At 45.5% G+C, this 13,128-nt stretch overlaps 1 protein-coding gene across 1 annotated transcript in view; it reads right to left on the bottom strand.

The window, feature by feature from the left end:
- The window catches only part of LOC126281575 (myrosinase 1-like), a 113,226-nt gene that overhangs the window by 65,101 nt on the left and 34,997 nt on the right, over positions 1-13,128 (bottom strand). Inside the window, exons 3-4 of the mRNA XM_049980652.1 lie at positions 12,046-12,180; positions 6,409-6,531 (exon numbers count right to left, since the gene is read on the bottom strand). Of these exons, the coding sequence (XP_049836609.1) occupies positions 6,409-6,531; positions 12,046-12,180 (258 nt within the window). The remainder of the gene's footprint in view (positions 1-6,408; positions 6,532-12,045; positions 12,181-13,128) is intronic.

The following is a 13,128-nucleotide window of genomic DNA, read 5'->3' as shown; positions in this document are numbered from 1 at the left end:
ATCGAGTTGAACTTACGAGGGCTTAAGTCAGAGGAGTGCAGTAGGTGGTGTAACACTTAGAAGTCCCATTAGTCAAACAAATTAGTGAGAGATTCATAAAATTTGAGGCGTGCACCCGCATAAATTTTACTTCTTCTTCTAATATTCCGGCTGAATACCGTCCAGCGATCTTCAGAGTGAGCCGAGATGATTGACGCTCTAGCACTTGCTTCGTCCTTTTAAAGCCGTGGACCGCACCACTGCGCAGGTGGCCACAGAAACACATGGCGCCAGAGACGTTAATCAGCGGCATAGACGTATGGCATATGCATGGAAATAGATCTATGACTGCGCATTAGATCCACACGGTGATATCGATGTATCACTGCGAGTTGCACCGCCGCGACGTCTTTGTGATTTTACTACAGACATTGCCGTATTTCAAGATTTGTCCAAGCTGAAGCCGCTGTCTCTATTAATTAAATTCGTCGCCAGGCGAATTTCAATTGCTGCCTTCACTACTGAGTCCCGGAAGGATGAAGTTGAGGATAAAATTTCGATGTTATCGTACACCATAGAGGGCCCAGTATCAATACAGTGCTCGGCCACTGCAGATTTATTAGGTTGTAAGAGCCGGATGTACCTGCGGCGTTTTGTGCATCTCTCCTGGATAGTACGTGTCGTCTGTCCGATGTATGAACGGCCGTACTCACAGGGGATACAAGAACTTGTAAAGCCCAGGCTTACTAAACAACAAATCATCTTTAACGGAACCCAGGGGTGCAGCTGTCTTTGGTGGAGGGCGAAAAATCACTTTCACTTCGCTCTTACTGAGGATCCGTCCTATTTTTGACGATAGGCTTCCCATGAATGGCAGAAAAGCCATCGATTTAAAACTTTCCTTGTATTCTTCTGATTTTCTTGTATCCACAGTTGGTTTCATTTGTAGCGCCTTATGTATCTGCTGTTGTGAGGACCCGTTGTCTTTAAAAACTCTTCTCAGTTCTAAAAGTTCGTCCTCCAGAGTGCTCTTGTCAACAGTGACATGTGCTATGTGTGCTAGAGTTCTGAGTACACATCATCTGTGAAGGATGGTGGCAGCTATTTGCGCCTAAATATAAATCCGTATGGGTCGGTTTTCGATAAACCGGGTGTCCCAAGGTGATATCATCTTTACGCCATACTGGCACATCCAAAAATGGAAGGCATCCACCTTTTTCGATTTCCTTCGTGAACTGAATTTGTCTGTGGATGGAGTTCAGATGACCTAAAAATTCTTTTAACTTGTCTTCACCATGGGGCCACACTACAAACGTGTCGTCAACATACCTCCAAAACACTGTGCGCTTCAATCTTGTAGATTCCAGCGCCTTCTCGTGGAAGACCCCCATAAAAAAAGTTGGCCACCATAGGCGACAAAGGACTACCCATGGCGGCACCGTCAGTCTGTTCATAAAATTCGTTATTGAATAAAAAATATGTCTAGATCAAAACTTTATCGAAACTTTTTCCAATGAGAAACAATGATTCCGAAAGAGAAATCTTTGTGAACAACGACACTGCTTCGAAACTGACTAACATATCAGAATTGATCAGTTTCAACGATTTCAGTTTGCCAATGAAGTCCACAGAGCCATGTATATGATGAGAGCATTTTTCCACTAGAGGCCTTAATAACTATGCTAAGTGTTTGGCACAATCATAGGTTGGAGAGCCGATGTTACTCGCTATCTGACGCAGAGGAACACCATTCTAGTGCATCTTTGGAAGTCCATAAAGCATTAGAGTCACCGCACCATTTGGTTTCAATCTTCGCACAACCTCTTTTGGAAAGGGGGGGGGGGGAGGCGTTCAGAAGCGAAGCAGTCTTCCTAACCACCCGGTTTGTGGGGTCTTTACTGATCTTCCGGTATATGCTGTCAGTAAACTGATCATTTTATGATGATAATCGTCACGAGATATTAAAACAGTGGCATTAACCTTATCAGCTGGCAGAACCACCGTCTCGGTATCCTGGCAAAGTTTACGTAGTGCAGCCGTCTCGGTCACAGATACATTACTCCTTTGTGGGCGAGCCTTCATAACTGATCGGCAAGTTTAGCGTCTTATTTCTTGTGCTGATTCTGTAGAAAGAGGACGAACAGTTTCTTCAACGGCACTGATGAGAGCTGGTGTTGGTAAAACCTTCGGCGTGGGTGTAAAGTACAATCCTTTAGCTAAAACCATCAACGTAGCGCCGTCCAAAACTTTATCCGTCCAATTTCGGCGGGTAAAACGGATCCTCTCCTTAACAATAGCAGCACCAGCTTTCCTTAAAATCTTATTCATGGCAGTCGACTTTATAAAATGTACTATACTGGCAAACTTTGGAACTATGCCATGGTCACGGCATCTTAATAAAAACTTAGAAGAGCTCAGTAACCTCGCTCTCAAGTGTCTTAAGTTATCCAATCGGCGAACACTTCAAACCATCTCCTCCCCGAAGAGGTACTTGATGTGCATCTTCATATTTTCGCGGCACAAATGCTAATCCATAAAATTTTGGGCGTGCAGCCGCATAAATTTTCGGGCCTGTAGCCACCGAAATATTAGAAGAAGAAGTAAAATTTATGCAGCTGCGCGGCCGAAATTTTATGGATCAGTATTAGCGCCGCGAAAATATGAAGATGCAAATCAGTAACAGCTTACACTGTACGTGATTGAGCAATGTCCTGCAAAATGATAGTCAGGTGCTGCAGAAAATGTCATCATTTCTGTCATTAAGCTAGTCGAAGGTTGTGTCCCAAAAAAATGAACAGCATAGAGACAGACGTTATGACACTTTATGCAGGACCTGACCATCATTTTGCAGGACAATGCTCAATCACGTATAGTGTAAGATATTACTGATTTGATTGACTAATGGGGCTGCTAAGTGCTATACCACCTACTGCACTTCCCTGACGTAAGCCCTCGTAAGTTCAACTCGATTTCTAAACTCCATGACGTTCGCTTCAGAACTACTACAAATTCGTCGGGCAGTAGACGGCGCCGCTCGAACTGTCAACTCAACTGGCACTGCTAAGAGTATTCTACGACTTCCACATCGCTGGCAACGGTTTATACACAATGCTGGTGACTACCTTGAAGGTCAGTAAAATTTGTAAACACGTATCTATTTTGTAAGAGCTGTAAATAAATAGTTGCCACTATTGAAGTTCGCCGGCCGCTGTGGCCGAGCGGTTCTAGTCGCTACAGTCTGGAACCGAGTGACCGATACGGTCGCAGGTTCGAATCCTGCCTCGGGCATGGATGTGTGTGACGTCCTTAGGTTAGTTCGGTTTAAGTAGTTCTAAGTTCTATTGGACTGAAGACAACAGAAGTTAAGTACCATAGTGCTCAGAGCCATTTGAACTATTAAAGTTCCAACCCTCGTATTTGACCGTCTACATTAAAAATTACCTGTTCGTCTTCTATTGTATTCCTTTTCCCTGTTTCAGTTAATAGTTGTCTAAACCTCTATTTTAAACTCTCAAAAGCATCCGGCCCTTTCAATTTGTCCATGTCCCGTCTCCCTCATTTCATTCTTTTGCATTTTCTTCAGGTTTTTATTTGTAGTTCATAACCAATAAATGATGATCAATATCCGTATCTACTCCTGTAAATGATCTGAAGATTAAAATTGATTCTGAAATCCTTGTCTTATGAATATGTAATCTATCTGAAACCTTCCGGTGTCTCCAGATCTCTTCCACATATAGAACCTTCATGATTCTTCGGCGAAGTCTTAGCGTATTGTCTAAATTGATTTGCGTGCTACAACCTATTACTCATTAATAACGGCTTCACATGTGTCTTAGAGTCTTGCCAAATCCCTATCCGGCTTCATACACTCCTGGAAATGGAAAAAAGAACACATTGACACCGGTGTGTCAGACCCACCATACTTGCTCCAGACACTGCGAGAGGGCTGTACAAGCAATGATCACACGCACGGCACAGCGGACACACCAGGAACCGCAGTGTTGGCCGTCGAATGGCGCTAGCTGCGCAGCATTTGTGCACCGCCGCCGTCACTGTCAGCCAGTTTGCCGTGGCATACGGAGCTCCATCGCAGTCTTTAACACTGGTAGCATGCCGCGAAGCGTGGACGTGAACCGTATGTGCAGTTGACGGACTTTGAGCGAGGGCGTATAGTGGGCATGCGGGAGGGCGGGTGGACGTACCGCCGAATTGCTCAACACGTGGGGCGTGAGGTCTCCACAGTACATCGATGTTGTCACCAGTGGTCGGCGGAAGGTGCACGTGCCCGTCGACCTGGGACCGGACCGCAGCGACGCACGGATGCACGCCAAGACCGTAGGATCCTACGCAGTGCCGTAGGGGACCGCACCGCCACTTCCCAGCAAATTAGGGACACTGTTGGTCCTGGGGTATCGGCGAGGACCATTCGCAACCGTCTCCATGAAGCTGGGCTACGGTCCCGCAAACCGTTAGGCCGTCTTCCGCTCACGCCCCAACATCGTGCAGCCCGCCTCCAGTGGTGTCGCGACAGGCGTGAATGGAGGGACGAATGGAGACGTGTCGTCTTCAGCGATGAGAGTCGCTTCTGCCTTGGTGCCAATGATGGTCGTATGCGTGTTTGGCGCCGTGCAGGTGAGCGCCACAATCAGGACTGCATACGACCGAGGCACACAGGGCCAACACCTGGCATCATGGTGTGGGGAGCGATCTCCTACACTGGCCGTACACCTCTGGTGATCGTCGAGGGGACACTGAATAGTGCACGGTACATCCAAACCGTCATCGAACCCATCGTTCTACCATTCCTAGACCGGCAAGGGAACTTGCTGTTCCAACAGGACAATGCACGTCCGCATGTATCCCGTGCCACCCAAAGTGCTCTAGAAGGTGTAAGTCAACTACCCTGGCCAGCAAGATCTCCGGATCTGTCCCCCATTGAACATGTTTGGGACTGGATGAAGCGTCGTCTCACGCGGTCTGCACGTCCAGCACGAACGCTGGTCCGCCAGGTGGAAATGGCATGGCAAGCCGTTCCACAGGACTACATCCAGCATCTCTACGATCGTCTCCATGGGAGAATAGCAGCCTGCATTGCTGCGAAAGGTGGATATACACTGTACTAGTGCCGACATTGTGCATGGTCTGTTGCCTGTGTCTATGTACCTGTAGTTCTGTCAGTGTGATCATGTGATGTATCTGACCCCAGGAATGTGTCAATAAAGTTTCCCCTTCCTGGGACAATGAATTCACGGTGTTCTTATTTCAATTTCCAGGAGTGTAATATGTTCCAGTCCCACCACTTCTGTCGATACCTGACTTGTTGCGCAGTTGGCGTAGCTTGTTAGTTTATGCAGAAGTTTTTGGCAAATTCACATGTCAGTGGAATGACGCCTGTTTATTATAGGCAAAAACGGAAGGGGCGAGTAGAGGGCCCTGGAAGAAATAAATAATGCTGATGAACACACGTTCGGAACGCAACGCTTTGATCGATTAGACGTCTGGCAGTTGTTAAATGAGCTTCAGTCGTACCCTTATCACGTACAATGTGTGCAAGCCCTGGACGCCCCTGACTTTCCATGCCTTCTCCCGCTGGGTTCTTGCACAATTCGGAAATGATCCACAGATCCTCGTGCACATAGCAATTACAGACGAAGCATGCTTTACCCGAGACTATATTATGAACACCCGTAATACGTAGCACGATTGTTCGACAACAAGAGAATCGGTCGCTGCTGGCCAATGCTACGGGCTCCCATGTGACACTACTTGGACCGGTTGGATTTTGTGTTGTGTGAGGAGATATTTAAAAGCTTTTGGTTATCCCAGACCTGTTGATAAGTTCCGGCGAACTCCGGGAACCCATTGTGAATGACTGTAATGCGTTCGGAAGACGGCTGACATCTTTGAACGTGTACGAGCATCGATGGGGAGCCTGCTCTCACACTGACGGAGGTCATGTGGAACACTTGTCGTAATGCGCCCGTCATTAGGCGCGTGTGTACGATATGGATCCTCGAGGTCTGTGCTAAGCACACAGTCGTAAGACGTCTTATCGGGAAAACAATTTGTTGCTTGAGTTATTTTTATCACGATTATTTGTTTGTTTCATTGTCCTCTACACGGTCCATAATAGTCAAATACACTGAGTACAGGGTCATTAATTTTAAACACTGTGAATCTCCTGGTAGGTGTAAGTGGTAATGTATATGGTTTCACTAGCAATAGGACCGTTTTCTACTTCCTAGTGTGATCTGTTCGCTACAATAATGGAGTTTCGAGTTTTTGATTGGTGTTTCTCGTACTGGAAGTAGTGCAATAAGGTGGATTATCAATGCTAGGCAGTACTTGGACCGTTGACGAGTCCCTAACGTACATTCGGAACACAATTAGTTCTAGCGTCAAGCGTTTCAGCCGAGAGAGACTCACCCTATCTCCGAAGTTCTCGAAGGCGATTCGCGCGTATTCGACGAAGTAGTCGGCGATGACGATGTTGGGCCAGCCGCCCAGCTTCTGCAGCTCCTGGGGGAGGTCCCAGTGGTACAGCGTCACCTGCGACGAGGGAGCACACAGCTAAACAGAGAGGTAGGCTATAAAAATGGTAAGGCGATGCAGCTCCTAAGCCTTGTCTTGCAGAGGGTGAGCCACCTAAGACAGGCCAGCCCATTCGTATCCATAACTAGTAAATACACAAGTATAAGATTCACAGCGCTGTGGAGGGTGCATGCAACAGGTGTCATACTATCGTGACCTGTACAAATGCAAATGACCAGCATTTTAGTGCAAATCTAGAATGTAGATAGTAATAGGGCTTATGCTGTATACATTCTCCGTATAAAAAATTTTACACAACGGGTTTCTCATTCATAAATAGCATTTAGTTTTATTTTTAAGATGATCTCACTATATCTCGCGTAAAACCGACGATCAGACTTCCCACGCGCCACTCGAGAATGGAGCAGGCAAGTGGGGGTATCAGTTAGTGGAACAAGATGCACCCTCCGCCACACACCCTGAGGAGATTTGCGGAGTACTGGTATAGACAGAAGAAGCAGAAACGTTTTTCAGTACATGTCAGTATGTGTCTGTGACGTGCTCGCGACCTGGCGACACCGCAGTCCAGCTTTCTGGGATACAGCTGCTGGAGTTGGTCGGGGACTCACGGCCGTCACGCGAACATCGAATCGATGTGTCGATTAAACGTAAAACGGAACGCTAAGCAGGGATGGCTACAAATGTAAGGATGTAGAGGCTTATCTCACTAGGGGTAAGATAGATACTGCCTACAGGAAAATTAAAGAAAACCACTTGTATGAATATCAAGAGCTCAGATGGAAACCCAGTTCTAAGCAAAGGAGGGAAAGCAGAAAAGGTGGAAGGAGTATATAGAGGGTCTATACAAGGGCGATGTACTTGAGGACAATATTATGGAAATGGAAAAGGATGTAGATGAACATGAAATGGGAGATATGATACTGCGTGAAGAGTTCGACAGATCACTGAAAGACCTCAGTCGAAACAAGGCCACGGGAGTAGACAACATTCCATCAGAACTACTGACAGCCTTGGGGGAGCCAGTCCTGACAAACCTCTACCGTCTCGTGAGCAAGATGTATGAGACAGGCGGAATACCCTCACACTTCAAGAAGAATGTAATAATTCCAATCCCAAAGAAATCAGGTGTTGACAGATCTGAAAATTACCGAACTATCAGTTTAATAAGTCACGGCTGCAAAATACTAACAGAAGTAAAGTGGACACCGATGAACGGTTTCTGTGGATTCCCATGGATTGACGACATTTTGAACAATTCCAAGAATCAAACAGTGTGTTTCTAGAATGACAGCCGCTTCGCTCCACAACCATAATGGCAATTCTCTCGGAAGTCATTAAGTGAAATATGAATAGTAAGTGTTACAGTATACGTGCTTCACATGCTTTGGACATAAACGGCAGCTGAAGGACTAAGTGCTCCTTTCGTAAAACAGGACACAGCTACTTGTGCCAACAATATTCCCCACCATTTCAATTACTCATAAAGATGTTAGAAACTTGTTCAGTTCAGCGCTGTTAATTTATTACTGTATTTACTTTGCGCACTTCTGCAGGAGTGTTCGACGCGCTTTGGAAACAAAACAACACGATACACACCTTTTGAATCGTGTCGAGCGAGATTTACGGCTGTGTAACATTTTGACGTTAGTATCGTTGCTGAAATCAACGATAAATAGCTTTTACTACTTTTTAGAGAAACGGATTTTAGTGAAATGAAATGATCGTGAGGCACTGTTGGCCGGGCTGCCAGGTGCAAGCCTTATTGCACGTGACGCCACATGGGGTGACTTGCGCGTCGGTGATGATGGAAAGATGATGAGGACAACGCAACACTCAGTCCACGGGGCGGAGAAAATCTCCAACCCCGCCGGGAATAGAAGTCTGACCCGCTGCATGGGAGTCAAGCACTTATCACTCAGCTAACAATGCGCTCGTGGATTTTAATATCTGACAATGAAACATCACTAACTTGATGTAATATTGTAAGGTGAAGCAAGCATACTTGCAAGATTTCAACCCCAGCAATCGATCCTGTGCGAAAATATGAGCCATAATTGCGACAGCAGGCCGTTACGACATTCTGAATATGCAGATTTTAAGCGTGGCGCGCGCCGGTTATTTGTTGTGCCTCGCTACGCGCCACAGCAGCCGCCCCAGTGCCCGCGTACCAAAGTACGACGAAGAGTGACAACCAGAGCCCTCCTGTTCGCTGAATGTTGATGGCGAGGAAGGCGGAGGCGGGAAGTGGCAAGCCTGTTTTCAAATCTTGGTCTAGAGCACATGATATTCTACAAGAAAAATAGTAAGTCATGCGTGAGTACATAATATGGCAACCTGACGCACATATACATTCAATATTATTTTAGCAATATTCTCATATCTATATTCTGCTGCTATATATGCGCCTCAGAATCAAAATGAATAAACCCAAGTAACTCAGCAGTTATTACGAAAGGATATTAATTATTCCCCATTTACAATGTTAACATGCCAGTCATGTTAAAGGAGATAACTGCTTTTAAAATCATTGTTTTATCCAATGTATGAAGTTTGATGGAGGTGAATTATTGTGTCATTAAGCATCGGTAGAGGGCTACGATTCTTCTCGTTGCAAACTTGGTACACCTTGGGCATGAAAGGAATTCTTCTGATGCGTTCCTAGCTGGGAAGCCCGGCAACCAGGTGGACACAGGTAGCGTGCCCAAGGGCGAGCGGCGGTCGCACGCCCATGTCGGCACGCTTCACACCCAGAGGATTATCGACAGGCGAAGACGCTGCATACATCAACACGCTGCCAAGGGAAGCATTGGACATTCGCACTTGTGCCCGAGGTAGCGGAAACTACAAACTTAGAGCGAAAAACCGTTTTGTCACGGTTCTAGGTAACGCGGACAGAGAGGCGAGTTGAATAGCAACAGCACGACTCGGGTGTCCAAGAATCTCAAGTGGCCCGGGGAATTTTGGCCGTTTCCCGCGAGCAGAACACCTGGGAACGTAGTGGCAATACTCAAAGGGAGAAGTCTTGGTTTATTTGTCTGACACAGAGTATCGCTCTCTTTTCCTCGCGGAATGCGTCGGCAAGGAGGGAGGCAATTTTGAAAGGGACTTCATTGGCAAGAATCTAATTTTCACTTTGAAAAATAGTACTAGCTACGTAATTTTCTGGAAGGGCGGAGACAAGACGCTGGAGGGGAGCGGCTCTCTCTCTTCAGATGCGAGGAGCACACTAGTATTGGGCATTCCGAATATTGCTTCTGAGGAGGCAGGAGTTCACTCTTGATTGCTTCCAATAAGTAGCAAGGATTTTCTTATTGCTTGTCATGAGACAATGCAATTTGCATTCGTCGCAAACAGCGTAGGGAGCAAAGTTTGTTAGATCCAAGTAGGCGACCTTCACTCACTGTGCGCGTTATCAAAAGCTTAACTCAGGATCACATTTTGATTTACTACATGACCGATGACGGCAGTACCGTTTGAACAGTTTTGAGCTCTGATAATGCTGTGTCACGTAGGTTTGCTCTTGCACATGAACGCATACCGTCGTCCAGTAATGATAACTTCCAGCAGCAGATTCAGTCACTATTTTCAGCGTAGCGCATGTTAGACGCTATCAAGTACGTCGCCGGCAGAGTCTTGATGCAGCCGCTAGCCATCAGCCGACTCCACCACCACGCCGACCACCCTATGGACATGGTAATACAGAAAACGCCATCTTTCCTAACTGCGCACTCTTCTTTCGCTTTCTTCAGTTTCTTTGCAATGTGTTAGATGCTCATAAAGACGCAAGGCACAGTATTCACCGTTTGCCCGCTAAGACAGTCATATGTTCAGCTATTTTTTTTATTCCTTCCTCATTTATTACACCAGGTCAACCCGTCTCGTGCTCAGATTAAAAGGCAAATACCAGGGCAGGCACCTTGTATGATTCACTTGTTGTGAGCTCTTGGTGTCATTTCTATCCTGTTTGTTGTTTGTGTGTTGTTATTTGGTAATTTATTCAGTGTCTGGCGACCCATTTTTTTTAATTTTAGATTATCATTGTGAGGGAATGTTTAATGAATTTGATAAAATTTCAATAATTATTGCATATGCAGTTTAATGCAGTTTCTCTGAATAAACCTCTTATATGTTGAACAGCACTCCTTGCATTTCATTTACAGAATCTAAATAAAATTCACACATTTTCTCCCTCTCACACGAGGTACCTTGCAATGTTGAAGAGTAGCCCTGTACATGCAAATGTACATCACTTGAACAGTACCGGCTTTAAAATCGAAAGAAAATAAACCACAACTGCAATATTAATGGTTAAATAGAGCTACACTGCTTATTTAACGACATACTCATTCGTTTGATGTATTTGTGCCTCATTTGTGCATTGCAACGTAAGAATGTTAAAGGCATATCGATCTTTGAGACCAGCTACTGGGTCGAAATGGCACACTTTGACGCAATGAACAAAGCATGTAACGAATGTAAAAAACAGCATTTAACGTACCTCTTACTCACGCTCCCCCCCCCCCCCCCCCCTCCCGGTACGGATCTTGGCGCTCGGACATTAGATGAATGCAGTAAGCCAGAGCAAGTGACAAACGACCGGTGAATTGTTAATAGCTGTACTTTAATAGCTGCACTTGAGAAAGTTGTTACTTCATACAGCCAGAATTAGAACCCAAAGTTTCGGGCGGTATCGGTTGCTGGGGCTATCATGCAAGCGTGCTTTTTTCCTCCTTAAAATGTTATGTCGAGCTGGTGATGTATCCCTGTGAAATATGCAATTTCCCACACCTTACCCGGATACAACAATACGCAGTCAGTAGTTTCGTTACTGTGATGTAGCCTTTGATTTATTACTGTTTCGTTCACCCTTTTTTTGAATTTGATTAAGCGCTTATTTGAGCAAATATATCTCCGATGCCGAACAGAAGGAAAACAAAAGGATGATATTCGTACCTTTGTGTTCTGGTCGCAGCCGTGGCGCTTGCACATTATATCAGATTTTGCTCATTGTAGTGGCGAGCTGAAAAATAATTGATGTTGCTGAAACTGTTTCAACCATCACATAAATCTTGAAGCTATTATATGAAGGTTTGATTTGTGGGACGCTCAACGGCGCTGTCATCAGCGCCCGTACGAAGCACCAATTTTTGCACAGTCCAATCTAGCCACTCTCACAAATGATGATAATGAAATGATCAGGACAACACAAACACCCAGTCACTGGGTAAAGAAAATCCTCAACCCTGCCACGAATCGAACCCGGGACTCCATAATTCAGAGACAGCAACGTTAGCCCCTAGACCAGAAGCTATTATATGCTTAAACTGAGTTACACAATCCAGAATGCTGAAAATAAAGTAGAGACGAGCTAACTGATGTGGAAAGATTGCATGTTCAGATTTCGAGAGAGCGAGGAAGGAATTTTTATTATTATATTCACGAAACGGTAATATTTTCGTCGAAGGAGGAAGTGGAACAGCTCGCCTGGAGCAGGGCCCAGGACACACTCACCATGGGCTGGATGCCGTTGGCCAGCAGTTCGTCGATGACGTCATTGTAGTGGTCGATGCCAGCCTGGTCGATGTTGTCGGTGTCCCCGGTGGGCAGGATGCGCGGCCAGCTCAGCGAGAAGCGGTACACGTTCGCCTGCAAACGACAACAAACTCTGACCACGAGTCTCTGTAGGCGTTTATTGCGGCGCAGTTGCGTCAGCCGGTCCAGTGTCAAGTACAGCTGAAGCGGTGCGAGCACACAAAGGTACCTGCAAAGAGTGTCATGAGGATGTTATGTCCTTCGAGTCCCGTCATCATTGTGTAACAGCCAGCGTCATTTAGTTACGTATTGTTCATAACTGCACTCAATTCTTCGCCATGGAATTCTTTTCTGGGAAAAAATGCAGTAAATATGAACGTAGTTTTCGAACTACAGTAAAGGAACATGAGAATTATACTCAAAAATATTAGCTGATCTCTGTTCAAACACTGGGCATTTTAACCACACCTTGTCAGTATATTTACGGATCAATTTTGCGCACGAACAATAACGTTGCTAACTACGGCAGAAACAGCTCTGTACATGGACATGAAACCAAATTTCGACTGAACTTACTTTGAAGAAAGAACAAATATAAATCTAGAGAGTTACTAGATAAATTGTGCATACGTTATTGCCTTTTTTCTTTATAAAAAAGCGAAATAATTTTTGCAATATCCTACAAGGACATCCAGCGGTCAGGTTTCGATTAATCGAGCAAACTCTTTGAAATATATAATTGTTGCACCGTTGAAGAATCTATGCGTCTTTCGTGTTCTGGTCGGGTCTCCAGCCGATGAGAAACGCTGGCAGTTGTCGGGGCCACGTGGCACCTTAAATTTGAAAAGACACTGTATGGCAGTGTGTGCTCCACTGTCGGCGCGAGCCCGTTCGGAGCCTTGCAGTGTTTGAGATTTTGGGTGTGCTCTTTCAATTACTTTGCCATTAGTAAGAACCGATTTGTAATTTTAGTCATGTGATGTATAGATTTACACGTTTGTTTCGGACCATCCCACGTACAGAACTTGCAGTGCCAACTAGGGAATTAATAAAAGAAGAAAT

Source organism: Schistocerca gregaria, chromosome 7, assembly GCF_023897955.1.
Source record: "Schistocerca gregaria isolate iqSchGreg1 chromosome 7, iqSchGreg1.2, whole genome shotgun sequence".
NCBI classification, from domain to species: domain Eukaryota; kingdom Metazoa; phylum Arthropoda; class Insecta; order Orthoptera; family Acrididae; genus Schistocerca; species Schistocerca gregaria.
The sequence above is the reverse complement of the archived record's forward strand: the minus strand, read 5'-3'. Positions and strand labels throughout refer to the sequence as shown.